The 17,852-nt window shown below is 40.3% G+C and overlaps 1 protein-coding gene across 1 annotated transcript in view; it reads right to left on the bottom strand.

Annotated features, from left to right (window-relative positions):
- The window catches only part of LOC308384369 (juxtaposed with another zinc finger protein 1), a 24,753-nt gene extending 7,075 nt beyond the window's left edge, over positions 1-17,678 (bottom strand). Inside the window, exons 1-4 of the mRNA XM_080862877.1 lie at positions 17,663-17,678; positions 12,120-12,209; positions 10,520-10,894; positions 1,755-1,827 (exon numbers count right to left, since the gene is read on the bottom strand). Coding sequence (XP_080719003.1) covers positions 1,755-1,827; positions 10,520-10,634 — 188 coding nt within the window. The 5' untranslated portion in view covers positions 10,635-10,894; positions 12,120-12,209; positions 17,663-17,678. The remainder of the gene's footprint in view (positions 1-1,754; positions 1,828-10,519; positions 10,895-12,119; positions 12,210-17,662) is intronic.
- Positions 17,679-17,852: the final 174 nt, after the last annotated feature.

Genomic DNA, 17,852 nt, shown 5'->3' with positions numbered 1-17,852 from the left:
TCATCAACTTGAAAACCTTATAAATATAAGCAATGTTGTTCAAATAAATGCTAACACATTTTCATCCACTTGGGTTGGTTTTTTTGGGTTTTTTCTATAACTTTGACCTCTTAATTTGAAAGGTAATTAACTGAAAGTTTATTATAACTTCGGTAATTGTTGTAGTTTTGCCTTTTCCCTGCTAAGGCTACAGCGACAGAGGTTTAGAGACAGCAAACATGCTACAGTACGGCACCAAGAACATACTGATTGCTTTGGTCACTAGCAGATTGCAACTGTTGCCTGTGGTTTGCATGGATGACACAAACCCTACCAACTAGTGGCTGCCACTGGCCTCTGCAACTGAGGCCTAACTACTTAGATTTTGCTTGTGATTACATGAAATTATAAATTAAAACAGTAGTTCTCTTACTTTTTAAACTGATGTACAGCCACGGATCCACTATTGATCTAATGATGTAGCCTATTTTAATCCTTCATCTACAACTTTTAGCTACAACTCTGTTTATCAGCTATTAATTAAGTACACTGACCACTTTCAACAGTTTTCCCACTCCATTTAGTTGCACGTGTGAATCTATACTTTTGGGTAAGATTTTCAGCTGATAGACACATTTTCAGCCAATACTGTCCAGCTTTTTTCAACATTTCACCTCTGTATTATGTTTAGCTAATGACTGACTTTTAGCTAGTTTAGATTTCTTGAACGGTTTATCTTGCCATTAGCTAGTCATTGCAGTGGGAAATCCATGCTTTTAGCTACAAGATTCAATTTAAAGCCTCACTTTTAGCTCTTAACTCCCAACTTCAGCTTATTTTGTCGCAATTTATTTAGTAATGCTAACTGTTTAAATGTTTATACTATTATACTACTATATCCATACTATTAGCAATCAAATTAAAATCCTTATTCAAATGGTATACAGTTTCAAAAGTCTTAGCTAATAAGTTTAACTAGTTATTAGCAATTTCAAATATTGTTTCACAGTTTAGGTTTTTTGTTACAGTTTTAATAATATATGTATTCTTTTAGCTGTCTTTGCACGGTGTTTTTTAGCTGCTAACTGTTTATTTAAATGTTATTTTTTTATGTACTTATAAGTTTGGCTAATCTGTCCTCGTACCCTCTGTTGACTGCAGAAGTATCGCTGCTTTAATAAAACCCTGTTAATTTATTATTTATTATCCTTTTCATAAATTGTGATTCATATCCTAATTTGGTTTTCTAACATGTGGCGTTAAGCTGTGCTCCACTGTTGCTATGAGAAAAATGTCCATTTGTGTGAGAAGACAGGGCCTTGCTGCTGAGTGAACTCCTCCCTTAAATATTCTGTCAAAACATGTACAGTAAATACAAATGACATTTATAGCCTCGCCACTTGAACAATTATCACAGAAAACAAACCTCTCTCTTTCATTCCACCATTATCTCTCTCAGTGTTACATCTTGTAGGGATTTAACGAGGCATTTAGTGGGACGTGACACATCGGTTCACCACACACAAACACACACATGCCGTAATCCTCTGGCTGCACAGGAAGTCAAAAGTGATTGTCTTGTGTGGTTTTCTGTGCTGGTCTGTGGATGAGTCACTGCTGTGGGTATGGGAAAAGTCAGTCATTGGAGATGTTCTCCGCAAGCCACATATACACACACTCACACGCACGTTAACTTTCACTGGTGGAACAATGGTGCCCTCTGTAGACGGATGCTTTTGAGCGTGTGTGAATGTGTACGATTGTGTGTGCCTTACCTGTTGATGTAGCTTAGGGCCAGATAGGTGGGCTGCTGTTGCTCCTGCTTCTCCAAGACCCTCGGATCTGTGTCTGCGAGAGAAGGAGACGTTCAGATTAATCACCACTCCCTGTGGAGGGAAAATGTTCTGTGAATACTCTAAGTATGTAGCTGACTCACACATGTATTCTTTCTGCCAGACAGGCTGATAGATTACTAGATATGTCTCACACTGCGTTCACTGTATTAGTCTCAATGTGTGGCACCCTGCAGATACATTTCAGATACTTTCATAAACGGCACGTTATTACAGCAGAACCAAGCCCTATCTAATTTACAACCAATGCCTTCGCTGAAGTGACCCAAGACCACTTAATCGTTGCCGGGGGGAGGATGTGGTTACAAAAAGAAAAAAATTACTTTAGAGTAAAGGCGGCTGTGATGAATGTACACACTGTATGAGCTGAGGAGTACATACAGGCTTTTTCCAGATGACTTGCTAAGTCAGTAACGCTACAGTCGGCAACTTCCACTGCCTGAGGCAAGCAGTGTGTACTTCAAAGTCCCATCTCACACCCCGGGAAAACAGAAGCAAGTGTGCATGAAAACACTGCGGGTGGGTTACATATGTGAACTACCAGTGCCATCAAGTGTTCAATCTGGGAATGTTCAGAAGGAGCTTAAAAAAACAGTACATTTAAGCCAAGCCATCTATGTCTGCGTGAGTGTGTGCACTAGCAGGCATAATTGCAGCAACATATGTAATAGCTAGCAGATGTATTTCAATTTAGATCCAAGGACTAGATCATCTCTGTGCAAAAATTAACAACACACCCCTGGATGCTTCCAACTGTGGTGTGTTGGCCTTCTCAGCCCTTCAGTTTTCAGGCTTTCACACCTCATAATTAAACAAAGAATGCAGACTTCCCACCGTGCGGGAGGAGGAACACTAAGGAGACCAGCAAACAAGAAAACAACCCAGAAAAAAGAAACTTGCCCACTTCAACTGGTCTCCCATGCAAAACATAGTGCTATATATGTGACTTTCAAAATAAAAAGACTAGGCAAAGGGGGAAAAGGGTAGCAAGATTATATACCCAGGTGGTCCGCAGAGGTGGTCTCTGACAGTCTTTTATAGCTGAGACTTAATAATCCTACCTGCTGCTCAGATGTAGAGACCAGAGCTTTCTGCGCATGCATAATTGTGCACAAACACACACACATACACACAGCTAAACCTACATCCCTGAGTCACGAGACATGTTTTAGTGAGAGCTATCTGCATCTTTTAATAACCTTTTGGAAACCACCGAGTAGACTAGACAACAACAGGGAAAATCTGCTAAAACAAAATCTATATATGCACTGAGATTAAGCAAAAAGATGACAGGAATGACAAATGAGTTTGGATTAGAATATTTATAACCTGTTTTGTTTTGGGGGGGTTTTAATCTAAAAGATTCCCACAGAGTCCACAGTGGCATCTTCACATTACTTCACAAACTTAAAACACAGAACAAAACACATCTGGGGAGGTGATAGAAAGAAACCTAATTAGTGTGATCTTTTTAAAATAGTCCATCAGAGTCAAACGTATACAGTTGCAAGAAAAAGTTTGTGAATATCCTCATATTACCAGGACTTCAATGCTACTGATTTTTCCCTCTGTCCTAATTGAAAACAAACAAAAATCTGACTGAAATCAAAACAAAACAACAAGCCAAGCCCATATGATTAGCCAGTGTTATCTGTGTGTCCGTCTATTGGTATCAGCGTTTATAATGGCCAATAAATGTGAAAAATAAAGATGGGACTGAAGAAAGGCTCTTCAACCATGTTCTGTGTGTTGAGGTTGTGTAGTAAATAAATAACTACACATAACAAATGTTAGGCAAATATGTTCAGCTAATATATTGTAATAACAGATTTCTTTTATAGATATCACTCCCAAAAATCTTACACTGGTCAGATTCTGCTAACAACAAACAAAAACTTGCACTTTCCGTGCTTTTATTGAACACACTGAGTAATTACTCACAGTCCAGGCTAGAAAAACACTACCAAATTCTCCAAAAGCTACTGGAAGTCAGGTGTTCCAATTAATGACATGGGATTGGAAGTCTGGGATGCAGCTGTAGCACTTCCTTTAAAGACATGCATGAAAAGCCTCATGTAGGCTGCTCATCTCAAGAATGACTGGCTAGTCTGAACCAGAGGTGGACAAATAATGTTCCTAAGGGCCTATATAAGAAACTAGGATTACTATAGGGGGCTGCAGCAATGACCTGAACTCAGTTCTGCTTCATTTTAATTGTATCTCTTTATGAACCTTTACTGGTAAGAGTAGATGTTACAATCAGGTCTGAACCATTCTGTGACTGCAAGAAAAAGCAGTACAGAGATGCACAAAGCTGACAGCATGTCTTGCAAATATCAAACCACAGCACACATCTGAAAGAGGTGAAAACAAGACCAAAGGGTTACAACAAAACACCTGCAGAAGTCTTGCTAAAATGTTCGTTCATCTTCACTAGAAAAAATTACTTAATACCAGGACTTCCACCTCTCCACGCCCCCTTCAAAAAACCGGCACATGAAGCAGAAGAAAAGTCAGCAATATCTTGTAGGCAAACAAACTGCAAGCAGGAGGAAGCATCGTGGTTTGCGGCTGCTTTGCCACCTCACAGCCTTGATGCCAATCATTAAAGGAACAATACATTGAACACTGTATCAAAACATTACACAGTAGAGTGTCAGGGTAGCAGTCCGTGAACTGAGGCTTAGGAGGGTGGCAACAACATAATAACCCAAAGGATACAAAGTAAGAATTAAGTGTTTTAATGACCAAGACAGTGACCTTAATCCAATTGAGATGCTGTGGCTAACCTGAAGAGTGTCCAATCAAGAGTTTTATATGGGCCCTCTTCACTGTGTCGGCAGCTACTGTTGCTCCTTCTACGAGTGACTAAATTCAAAAGCTGACTTACTTTTATTAGCCGATACTGTGAGTGATCACTCAATGTGTTCAATTAAGACAGGAAAACCACAACTGTGTGGTTTTAGTTTAGTCAGATTATTGAGGTCCATAACTGTAACTTTTTTCTAAAGATGCAGATTAGGCCACATTTTATGAGTAATCAATGCAGAAATTCTGTTAATTCCACATTTTTTCCAACTACATAGCAGGATAAGACTGACTCAAAGGATTAACTGTGAAAGAAACATCAGCTGAAGGCAATTTAATGTGAGAATGGCAAAAATGTGAGGAAAGAATGCCAGAATTAATATCTTGGGATGTTCAAGGTGCTGAGGATTGTGGATGAGGTAAGTGTGTGTAGAGAAGGGGGAGGGGTGTTGGTGGAAATGGGGTTAGCCAGGTGCGGATAGCGAGAACTGCAGTAAATGTTAGCCGGTTTTACAACTTCCACTCGCCGAGCTAGACAGAAAGTGAGCATGCTGTTGATCCTGCTGCTGTGGCCAGAAGAAGACCTGCATATGTACACCCAGTAAGCTACATACATACATACACACACACACGTATATATATTTGCTAACTGAACCTCAAAGCTGCCAATTTCAAATTTACAGTACAGTATTTTAGCAGGCTAATGTACATGCATGTGCATATTTGTAATTCAGTACATGTTTTCCTTATCTGTTTTGTTTCAAAGTATCACCAGTGTGGAAACACTTTAGTTATTAATATCTGTGCCCAATCTGCAGCCACTCATTTCACAACCCACACATCCATCTCTCACAAGCGGCACACTGCTGCCACCTGCTGAATGTACTCTGTCTGCATGTGTCCACATGCACAAGCCCATTGTGTAGAGAGGTCTGTGTATGTGTCTCTTTACATGTGTGCATGTGCTGAAACCAGACCAAGAATGCATGGCTTGTTATGCAGCCTGCTAATTAAGCCTCGGAGAGCATTTTAACGTGTTTCTAAAGCAGCAGGCAACCGGATGGAGGGAGAAGAGAGGCGAGGAGGAGGAGTGGGAGCAAAGAGAGGGGGCATATGGGTGGAGGGAAAGGCAAACTCCTCTGTAATTATGCTTCCCAGTGCTTGGTGGGGCGCTCAGATCGTGCGACTTCCGAAAGACAGTGTGTGTGACTGTGTGTGTGTGAAGCAAAAGAGAGGGTCTGCAGTTTCCAGTTTGGGATGCCAGTCCAATAACTGCTTCGCTACACCCTGACAGGTCATACAGGAAGTATAGTGAGCACAGCCTCTCACATGCACAAACATGCACCCCTTCCCTTCTCAACCCTCTGACAGGAGCGAGATGGGAAACAACCTGACAACTAAAGCAAGAACAAACAGCTGAAATCCTTCTTTTAATGCATATATAAATCACATATACATAGAGCTGAAATGATCAGTCTAATACAAAAACATTGTCCAAAAAATAATTACAATGTAAAATAAAAATGAAAAATAATTGTAAAAATAATCGACTTATTGGTTACCTTTTCAGCACGTGACTTACTGGTAAAAATGTTGTTATATCTAATAGAGCAGGGCAATATGGCCAAAAATATATATCACGATATATATTTGAAAATTTGCGATAACGTTATAACTGACGATATAATTTCTGCGAGACAAAATACAACTCCAGGACTTTACTAGCGCAAAAAACCCCCATCCATTTATTTTACTTAAACAAGCAGCTGTTTTTTTATGTGCATTAAAGCTATATAAACATTTAACAGTGTAAAAGTAAATTCCTTGCTGAAAGTTTAACCAAAAGGCATTTCCAGTAGAAATGGGCTGACATATCCTGAGCATAACTATGTATAATATCCACTGAAGTTAAAAAGAGGTGCTTTCAAATATGTATTTTTCGGACCATAAGGTGCACGGGATTATAAGGCACATTAAGCGAAACAAAGCAGTCAGATAAATCAAACTTTATTCAACTTATTCTTCTTGCTTCCTCCACTTCTGTACCATTGATTCATTAATGCTGTATTCTACCACAGCTGCTCTATTCCTATGTTGTTGCAGTATATTAATGACTAACCTTGTATTGTGGATGGATTATCTCAGTTGTTCTCCTGACTGAAGTTTGGTTTACAGCATCCTGCCATGCGATTGCATTTGTCTCTAACCATCAGGAACCTTCACGTTAACTTTTTCTTTATGTTATGCTAACATAGCTGTGTCGCTAGCGATCACGTAGCACAGCATTAAACACCAGCTAGCCCAACTTCAGTAACCCTACAAACGTCACTGCTGTGTAGCTTCCTGTCTTCATTTATGTTGGAAGTGATAGCAGAGCTGTACATTTGATTTTTTTTTTTTTTTCAGAAATCTCTCAGTCAGAACATGCTATATCATGCTTAGGTAACTAGCGAAACTAGCGAGCTAACTTCCGCTAACTTCTAACTCCGTTAAATGTAATGAATTCCGTTTTCATGGATGCCTGGATGTTAAACATCATAGTTACACCTGGTAAAGCAGCAACGCTGATCATTTTATTAAAGATGGAAGAATTTAGACAGTTTTTAACTCTCAGTGATGTTCGTTTGACTTCGGGACCTTAAAGGACGGAGTTTAGGACCCAGACTACTCCCAGACTACTCCCAGATTTACGAGCACCTTAGTCTGACAAATACGGCAATAACGATGGCCTGCTTGCATATTCTACAAAAAAAAATGTGCTTTGTTGTGTATCTGACAGACAAACACCAAACCAGTTAAGTTGCACCATTTTTACAAACTAATTCTGGTTCACCCGTTTCACTCAACAATCTGCTTTCTCCATTCTCATTCTCCGTTACCGCCGTGCTTTTTCGGCACTGCGCATGCACGATATTTCATTTTCTTATCGTTGCCTAGCATTGTACCGGTATTACCGTGAACGGTATAATATGGCCCAGCCCTAATATCTAACATATTCAGCTTTAACTTACATAGTAAAACAGAATAATCTACACATCCTCAAACATGCTGTCTCCCTGTAAACAACATCACAAAGAAAGAAATGCGAAAAATAAATTCTAGTGGTTTGCCAATCGTACCCACAAAATTATCCCTGTAATCGAAAAGCAACAAGTTTAAAAAAATCACTGCAAACTAACGATCAGCATTCTTCAGCAGAGTTTACATCATGTTACAAGGCCGTAGTTTCAGCTCAACCTTTAACTCCGAATGCAGAAGAAAAACAAGGATTCAAGTAAAGTCTGTCCAAGCAAAGGTGATATCTTTTGGGATTTCCCTGTACTCAGCTCACACCCGTGTTTTGACTTTCATAACCTTCTCTTTTAAATCTCTTTCCCTGCTTTTAATCTCTACCTGCCTCCCCCCTCCCTGTCCTTTTTGCTGAGGTAAGGGGCAGGTACGTGCTTGTGCAGGTGAGAACATTGCTGCCGTCGTGCACGCAGGCAGAGAAGCCTGACATCATTGCATTCCTCAGACCTTACCTACACTCCCAGCACAACAAAACTACCACACTAAACACAGTGCACCTAACCCCACTTCCTTATTGCATTCGGCTGTAATCTAAACAGTGTGGGCATGCCATTGGTAGGCTCCTGCCCTTTAGGATGAGATCAGTGTTGTAGATCCACACGTTTCCTAGGTTTCTCACAGATGGGATCACGACACACTCATCTGGTCTGCTTGCTGCCAGCTATTATGTGTCAGACAAGGCAGAAGTCCAAATAAAAAAAACGATATAGAAGATAACGGATTAGAACAGGAGTCCAAACACAAGGCAGAAATTTGGGAGTTTTCTGGTCGTGTAGCACATTAGATGCCCTACCACAAGAGGGCAGCACAGCCTGCAGCAAAAACTAACTGTTTCCAGCAGAGACGTACACTGATTTCTCCACACCTGACTTAAGTCCCGCTGACTCACTTTTTACAACTACTAGCATCTCATATCTCAAGCTTCAAATTAGCTGATCCTTTGATTGATTATTGATCACACGCCACTGCACTAATTCACAACCGAAAAGGAAGTCAAAACCAAATGTCACTTGCCTCCCCGCCCCCTCTCAATCCTCTCCATGTGTCACTCTAGACCCTATGGTAACTGATCTGAAAGCAGTATTGATTAGACTCTTTATGTCTGTGCCGCCCCTGATAACCAACCGTGCTATAAAGCCAGGAGAGGGGCAATTCATTAATCCAGAATATTTGACTGGTAAACCGCTATTCTGTTCATCTGACAGTTAGGGTCAAAGGTCAGGCTAAGAGCCAGATGGGGCATACATCACTCAGTGTCTGTGGTGTTTGGGTTGTTGAACTGAGGAAGCAATATTAATCCCTGCATTTCTGTGGGGACAAGGTGAAAAATCACGTTTTGATTTCTTCCACCCTTGGGTTTATTTGGAAGAGATCCATGGAGCATATGGGTAAGATGAAGAGCAGCCCACCCTGCTCCTCCGTCTCCCCACCAGCAAACACCACACCAACTACATCACTTGTGTTTATCAGTCCTGTTCTCCACGTGACGCGACATCACGTTGGGTGTCCTCAACACAGCTGGTTGCTCGACAGCACTCTTTGTCAGTGAGACAGCAGGTGTGCAATAACTCAGCCAAATACACTGCCCCTAACCCCTTTAGGGACCGCCAGTTGCCATGGAGACTGGCTCAATGAAGCATCTATGTAAACCCCTCGCTCCCCCCCTTCACATAGCCTCATGAGGATGGATACTCCCCACAAATAATGATTAGCCCACATCAGATTACTGAGTGATTCAGAGATGCGTAAATGCATCTCTAGTCTTATTTGTTATGGTGGATCATAGTTTAATCTAACACACTGTTATTGTGTGTTTAGTTGGAAGTGACAGTTTATTCTGTTCTTTAAATCTGCATGCTTTTCTCTGCTACCTTGAGGCAATAGGAGGAAAGCACTCCCTTATCAAGAATTCACATAATTTACTTAGATTTTAATTATTGTGCACGCAAAGACAGGTATTTTTATTTAACAGCTCAAAAATGCACCTACACCAGCTCTATTTTCCCCCATTTTTGAGAATCCACATACAATGCTGCTATAATAGAAGTTACTAATTGCACCAATTACCACTTAATTAAATAAATGTGTTTACCCTGCAACTTTTTCTGTGCCTCTTATGTTAAATGGTGGGCAAACTGATTACGATTGTATTTATACGTGCCAGGGGGCAGTCATCAGAGTGTTTACTGTCAGACCAAAATCTAATAAGCGGTGCAACAAGTCGGCGCTTGTACTTGTGGAAGAAAATCTGATTATATCCTTGCATGTCTGCTACAACTTCAGCTGATGGAGTGTCGGTGGGAATTAGACACCAAAATAACAGAAAAGCCACGGGGGAGTGACGCTTTCAGAAATGTGACAGTCAAGAGTTTTCGGCAGCTCAAATGCACAAGCGGTATGAAGAAAAGCCACGGCTGCACTGCGTCAGGCCTGGAAATGTAAACAGTGCTCAGCAACGCTAGCTGTGAAACCGCTGTCTGGTCGGGATGCTAGTTTCACCTATGAGACCTACGCGGCCCTCCTAGTCGAGTTACCGCTGCAAAGGTAACTGCTGTAGCTGACTCCTAATCAGACGAGTCGGCCCCAACATCTCAGAAAGCATAGTTTATTTTCCAGATATAAAAGTTGATAAATAACTCCCTCTCCGGCGAGCCTCGACAGAGAGCAAGAAGCAGGAATAGCGGAATGCAGAGCTGAGCCTATCTGCGTTTAGCTAGCTAGCTAGAGGGGAGGGGAGGGGAGGGGAGGGGGGGGGGCTAGCTAATACCAGCTAGCTGTCTAGTTCCCTCTCCCCCGCTGGCTCCACTCACCGATGTGATTGTCCTCGATGTGGACGATGAGCTCGGCGAGAGACTCGAACTGGAGTCCGCAGCCCCCGAACCTGCAGGAATTGGAGAAGAACGAAGCGGCGGCGATGCCCGTCATGTTCACGGCGCTGGTGCATTCACCGGGCAGAGAGGGGGGGGAGGGGGTCCAGGAGCCGGGGTGGTGAACGAGGAGGCAGAGGTTTCGGGTCCGGGGATAGGAACGGGGCAGAGCGCGGAGCAGCGGAGCAGACACCGGGCGGCCAGACAGGACAGCGGCGGACGCAGCTGGGAGGCAGGCGGGGCGGTGGGAGGAGGAGGAGGGGTGGCTGGTGGCATACGTCACGACCTGCCTACCTGTTGGTATCACAGCCGCACTGACTGCGGAGTGGTATCAAAAATCAGTCTAATCTTGGCACATATACATACGTTATAAACACAATATACAAACCACACAAGTAGAACAAAAGGAAACAGATTTCTCTTTTTTAGTTAAAAAAAATATATATATATATATATATATTTTTTTTTTATGTCCTTAAAATAAGGAATCATTGGAAATTTACTGTTTGCCCCAAACGTATAAAGAAATACAAGCCCAAATCCAAAAAAGCTATGATGCTCTTTAAAAATGTAAATAAAAACAGAATGCAATGATTTGACAATCTCAAAACACCGTATAACACAGAAAAATATCAAATTGTCAAAGTAAGAAAATGTACCATATTAAGAAAAACATTAGCTCATTTTAAATCTGATGGCAGCAAAACATCTCAAAAATATTTGGAGGGGGCCATGTTTTTTCATTTTTTAACGTCTAGGAAGTAGGGAGACCAGGTGTCCTATTCCTGTCTGTTAGAGGATTTTATCTGCTCAACAATCCTGTTTTTTTGTTGTTGTATATATTGTGTCATGATGTGCCAGATGTTTTCAGTTCTACCATGAAGCCATGCGGTTATATTAGATGCAGTATGTGGTTCAACATTGTCTTGCTAAAATATGCAAGGCCTTCTCTGAAAAATACATAATCTGGATGGAAGCATATGTCCCACTAAAACCTATATATACTGCTCAGCACTAATTGTGCCTTTCCAGATGTGCTAGCTGCCAATCCATGGGCACTAATACACCCCCATATGTTCAGAGATGCAGGCTTTTGAACTGAACGCTGATAACAATACAGGTGGTCCCTCTCCTCTTTAGACCAGAAGACTAGAGAGATGTCCATGTTTTCAAAACAGAATTAAAAGTTTTGATTCGTCTGACCACAGAGCAGTTTCCCGCTTTGCCTCAGTCCATTTTAAATGATCTATGGTCAAGAGAAGATGATGGTTTTTCTGGATCATATTCACAAATTGCTTTTTCTTTGCCTGATAGGGCTTAAATTTTGTCTACAGACAGTAATTTCAGGAAGTGTTCCTGAAACCATTGCAGTGACTTGTCTAAGGCCCTGAAAATCATGGGTGTCCAGTATTTTCAGCCTTCTTTCTCACACACAGAGATTTCTCCAAATTCTCTGAATCTTATGATGGTATTTTGCACTGCAGATGACGTGACACTTAAAGTCTTCTGAAATGTTCTTTTTATACCCAATTATGTTACTGACCTGTTGCCAATTAACCTAATTATTTGCAAATTGTTCCTTCCAGCCTTTTGTTGTCTCTGTCCCAATTCTTAGGTGCTAACCTGTGCCTCCCTGCTGAAACACAAAGAAAAAAAAGATCAACATCTGAAATCACAGTTATGGTTTTAACAGATTTTTTAGCATAAAAGAGAATGCACAAGTCTACTAACGCAGTGAATTAAGATCATAAAAACAAACTTTAGCTTCTATTTCTGCTTCTAAGAAGTTGGTCAAATTGCATTACCGGTAATAAATACAGCATGTCCTTCACATGATCAGTGCCAAACTTTTAAACATCAACTTGTGTGTGCTTATTTTGTAAGTTAGATATCAAAATTTCAAACTAACTCTCAGTATAATGGGCCCACATTATCCCTTACAAACATCTTTGTTTACACGTATTTAGTTTAATGGGTTCTGGTCAAACTAAGTACTTATAGTGGGTTATATACAGTACTGTACATGTATACACTGTCTTTTTAACTGATAAAGACTATGTCTGTTACACCTGAAAAAACACAGGCACTGATCAGTTTTCTTTTCAGCTTTTGTCTTGATACATTATTACCTATTACCTTGCAGGATTCAATAAAACATAACAGATTTCATATTTGCTTCTGGTGAATACAATCTGGAATCTGAAGGAGCCTGAATAAGTCATGAAGAGAATAGATGCTGACTTCTTCTTTATATATTCATAACGGTAAATACCTGTCTCCAAGTATTTACTTTAGCAGTGTGCTTAGCGTAAATGGCTGCTGTATTTCTTTTTTAATATATTTTATGCTTTACGTAATCCCTTTAAAATGTGTATGAAATGTGCCATAAAAATACTTCCCTTGCCTTGTGATTTAGCTTTAATGGAACTGATTCACTTATTGCCGTGTCGTGAGCTAGAGCCAGCAGCTTACATGTTTCTAAACCATGTCAATGCTTTTGTCTGAAGGGGCTTCAAAAGACCAGGATGTGTGTATGTATAATGACATGGATAAGCCTTTGACAACAGAATCTATGACATCCATAAAGTTAAGTGATTAATGTTACCCTATAATGGGCTCAGTGATGAGAAGAGTACCGCGTAGCTTTGTGTGCAGTTCCCAGAGAGAGGAGAATGTCCTTAAATCACTGGGGCTGGCTAACCAGAGCCGGCTGGCCTGTGTTGGACCTGTTAATCGAGCGTTAAAATGGACTGTCATAAACCTGGCCAGTGACTTCAGCAAACAACCTTAAGACCCGGAGATACGTTTTTTTTTCTGACTGCTCTCTGTCTACTCAACCAAAACGAGACACAGTAACTAAAACACAAAATATAAAATACACTGCAACAGCCTTTGAAAGCAAACATGCCAAAACACGGTGGCGTCACCAGTGCACACGCATACACACACATGTACAGTACATGAATTCAGTGACTTCATCAGCCCAACACAGATGTTCTCTCTTACACACAAGCATACAAAAACACACTCAGGATAAACACACTCATTACGCACACGTGGTGTATCAGAACTGTGAGAGTGACGCAGTTCCCAGCACCATTACGTAAATGAGAAGTGGTAGCATGTGTTGTAAAAAGGCGAAAGGAGAAAGGGAGATACACGTCGAGAGTTTGTGGTGCATGACATCACCTGTTTTGAGGCCTGTGGGTGGCGCACAATCTTAGGTTACAGTTTGGGATTTGGAATTATCAGACACCCTTTTTTTCTCCTTTCCTTTTCTTTTTTCTTTTTTGCTGGAAATGAATAGTCCAACAAGTGCACGGACTAATGGCCAACACAGTTTGCAAATACACACAGAACAAACACAGACACAAACACGCACACACACTGGGGCTCTGTTACTATGTGGGTCTGCATCTGAGGGATGGGTTGCATGTAAATTTAACTCACTACATTACATAATCAGATCTCTGCAAGTTGCATACTTTTTAAAGTATCTGTTACCAGTTAGCTATTTTTTAAGTGCACCTAATAGGAATAGTCAGAAATCAACCAGGCATGACATGCATAGACTTTGCCAGCTGAGCCAGATGTGTAATGTAGCCAAAGTGAGGATTAAGCTACATAGAGATGGAGGTCAGAAAGTTTCTTTTACCTTTAACCTGAAACGCCATATTTTTTCAGACTGGGTGACATCAGGCTCTGAGTAGGCAGCTTTCTAAAGCTCCCAGACTGGCTGTTAAAAGCCAAGCCGGGGTGAAGGTGCCAGATGGTAATGGCTGGTAGAGCCCCTGAGTTATGGAGGTAGCTGTAATCTCACTGGCATTGTCTGCTTCAGGGCACCAGCCAGAGACTTCCTGGCTGCCGTCATACACTTTTTAGTCTGCCCGTGCACTGTTCACGGGCATGTACATCTGCTGTAAAACATCCCTTATCTTCGCTGAAAAACAAAACTCTGTGACTCACGTTCACATGGGGGAAGAGAAGCTCAAAACACAGAGTGACATCATCACAACTTCCTATTTCTACTTGTTGCCAGGGTGATGATAATTTGCATACTGTAAACGATTGGTGGATGATGAGTCAGTAGGGTTTGGTCCCATTTTGCAATTTAACTATAACAAGAATCGCCCTGTTCAGCTCCAGCCTGGCCGAAGCACCGGAAAAAGCTGACCAAACATGGTTTAGCTAATGGTAATGATTTGTTGTGCTTTTGTTTTGATGACATTTTGATGGGATAATTTTTTTGTATTTATTATAAACAACAGTCGACCTTTTTTAGGCAGTTTCTCTGATAAGTATGAAAAACGCATCATCCTAAAATGCCAAAAACTGTCAAATGATTCATATACTCCTTCAGAATAACTTTTGAAACTGTTCTTCCATGGATAGATAGACAGAGTATGACACTTTGCCCTGATAATCACATATGACATCATATCACCAACACAATGGCTTCCAGTGTGCAGTAGGTGATGCTAACATTAAACGTTATCTATAGCAGTGTTTTAGAGGCAATAATAAGTAACTCAACGTGCTTTAAATCTTAAATTTACATTTATATTTCTGTTGCTTTTGTTTATTGTTTTCTCAAGTTTATTATTTTACCTTTGTTTTAATTAGGTCATTGGTGTAAGGGACACACCTTTACATATGCTTTACAAACAAGTTCAATTTGATTGTTGCTTATGTTTAATTTGCGTTATACAGTTTGAACGCTCACTTTAAATCTCAGACCTAAATAAAGCCATTAGCTTTAGTGATATTTAGGTCAGCAGAATGACCTTCAAAAAGATTTCGAGGTCTCATGCTATATAAATCAATTTACAATCACTTTCTGTTTAAAGTTGGTTCTTCGTTCCCACTGTCTCCAAGTCCTCATAATGGATTATTATTACATCATTAGTTTGTTGGGGTTTTCTCTGTAATATTGTCTTTATTGTCACATTTTATTTCTTTATTATTTATTATTATGTAGTAATAATAATAATAATAATAATAATAATAATAATAATAATAATAATAATAATAATAATAATAATAATAATAATAATAATAATAATATCTGTACGTCTATGTATACCGGATGTATGACCTGGACAGGTTTTTTAAACTCTCACATTTTCAAAAGAAAAGTACTCAACTACTTCTAGAAGTTTATCACCATGTCTTAAGCTGTCGTATTTTAGAAATAATGCGTATTATTGTTTTATTTATTTATTTATTTTTAAGTATAACTGTAGTGGTTTGCACATTCACCTTTCAAACGAAAGAATCCCAGGAGGGACCACAAATCCTTATGGCTTTGGGTCAGAGGGGGCATCGGGCGCAAAAGCTGTGCCAAATCAAACATGGGGAGCTACCCGCTGTGACAATCCCTTGTGAATAAAGCAGCTGGTTTATGTCTTATCTTTGCAACAGAACTTTTAGTGTTAACTTTTTAGGGTATGAGTCTTCCTCTGCCACTTTTTAGTCTGGGGTCCCACAGGGCTCAATTTTAGGGCCTCTGCTTTTTTCATTATATTTACAGCCCCTGGGAACCATCCTCAGAAGGCATGGAATATCCTTCCACTGCTACGCTGACGACTGTCAGATTTATCTGCCTCTGAAGCAGAAAGAGGCCTTCTCTATTAAGCCACTTCTAGCATGTCTAGAAGACATTAAATCTTGGATGTCCCTAAACTTTCTAAAATGTAATTCAAGAAAAACTGAGGTTATTCTGTTTGGTCCTAGTGGACCTTGTGAACCCTCTGCTATTGATTTGGGAACCCTGGCAGAGTATTTTAAATCTGTTGTTACAAACGTGGGTTTTAATATGGACAGTGATTTTAAATTAGACAGTCAAATTAGTGCTACTGTCAAGTCCAGTTTTTAATCATTTAAGGCGCTTGGCAAAGATAAGACCTATTTTATCCAAGCCGCATCTTGAAATGGTAATCCATGCTTTTATTTCATCTCGTTTAGATTACTGTAATGCACTGTATTTTGGAGTTAGTCAGCATCTTCTCTCTCGTCTGCAGCTGGTCCAAAATGCTGCTGCACGACTTTTAACCAGAACTCGTAAAAGAGAGCACATAACTCCCATCCTGGCTTCACTCCATTGGCTGCCTGTATATCTTAGAGTTCATTTTAAAATTCTCATGTTTGTTTTTAAATGTTTAAACGGTCTTGCCCCAACTTACCTCTCTGAGCTTCTGCATCTTTACCCACCCCCCAGGTCTCTCAGGTCAGCTGTTAAGCTGCTCCTGGAGGTACCCAGGTCCAAGAGAAAGCTCAGAGGGGACAGGGCCTTCTCTATTGCTGCTCCTAATCTGTGAAACAATCTTTCCCAGCACATTAGAGAGGCCCCTTCACTGTCCACTTTTAAAACATATCTTAAAACCCATTTTTACTCCTTGGCTTATGACACAGTCTGACCCTGATTTTATTGTTTTAATCTAATATGCTGATTTTATTGTTTTAAATGTCATTCTCATCATCATTTTTATACTATTTTATTATTGTTTTTGCTATTTGTGCTAATTTTATTATTTTAAATGTCATTTTAATAATCAGCTTATTTTTTTATTTTTTAAATATTTTTTATTTATTTTATATTATTTTAATTTATTTTAATTTATTTCTTATTTTTTAACATGTTCAATGTATCATTTCTGGCATGTCAAGTGTACAGCACTTTGTGTTCAGCTGGGGGCTGATCTGAAAGTGCTATATAAATAAATTTCTTGCTTGAAAGTAGCTACTGTCTGGGCCGTAACACTGACTTTCTAAATGGAAGACTAGTACTTTCTAAAAAGCCCCTTCATTATTATTATTATTATTATTATTATTATTATTATCATGTTGCTTTGGGTGATGACAGGATGTACTTAACGTTTCGTTGAAATCACTTCAGGGTTTTAGCTTTATTTTCAAGCAAATAGTCTCATACCGTTGACTGTCTAACGTTCTGAGAAGAAGAAAAAGACCCGGAGGCTCTCGCTCATTTGGACACGTAAACTCGATACAGACGCTGGAACGTCCCGTTTCAGACACACACCAAAAGTGGGGACAGGATAAAAACAAACAAACAAACAAACACTTAACTGGGTCTCATCCGCCCACCCGGTCTGCCCCGTGTCCCGTCACGTTGCCGTTGGTGTGTCTACCCGGTGGGTCTGTCACTGACTCCGGTCCAGCACCACGCTGCTGCTATTGCTGCTGTTCCGTCCCGTCCCCCTCACCGTGTCGTAACCCCGCCCCTCTCAAGCCCTCTCTCCGTACGGGACCGCAATGA

This window comes from Rhamphochromis sp. 'chilingali' (assembly GCF_963969265.1).
Source record: "Rhamphochromis sp. 'chilingali' genome assembly, chromosome: 17".
Classification (NCBI taxonomy): Eukaryota; Metazoa; Chordata; class Actinopteri; order Cichliformes; family Cichlidae; genus Rhamphochromis; species Rhamphochromis sp. 'chilingali'.
The sequence above is the reverse complement of the archived record's forward strand: the minus strand, read 5'-3'. Positions and strand labels throughout refer to the sequence as shown.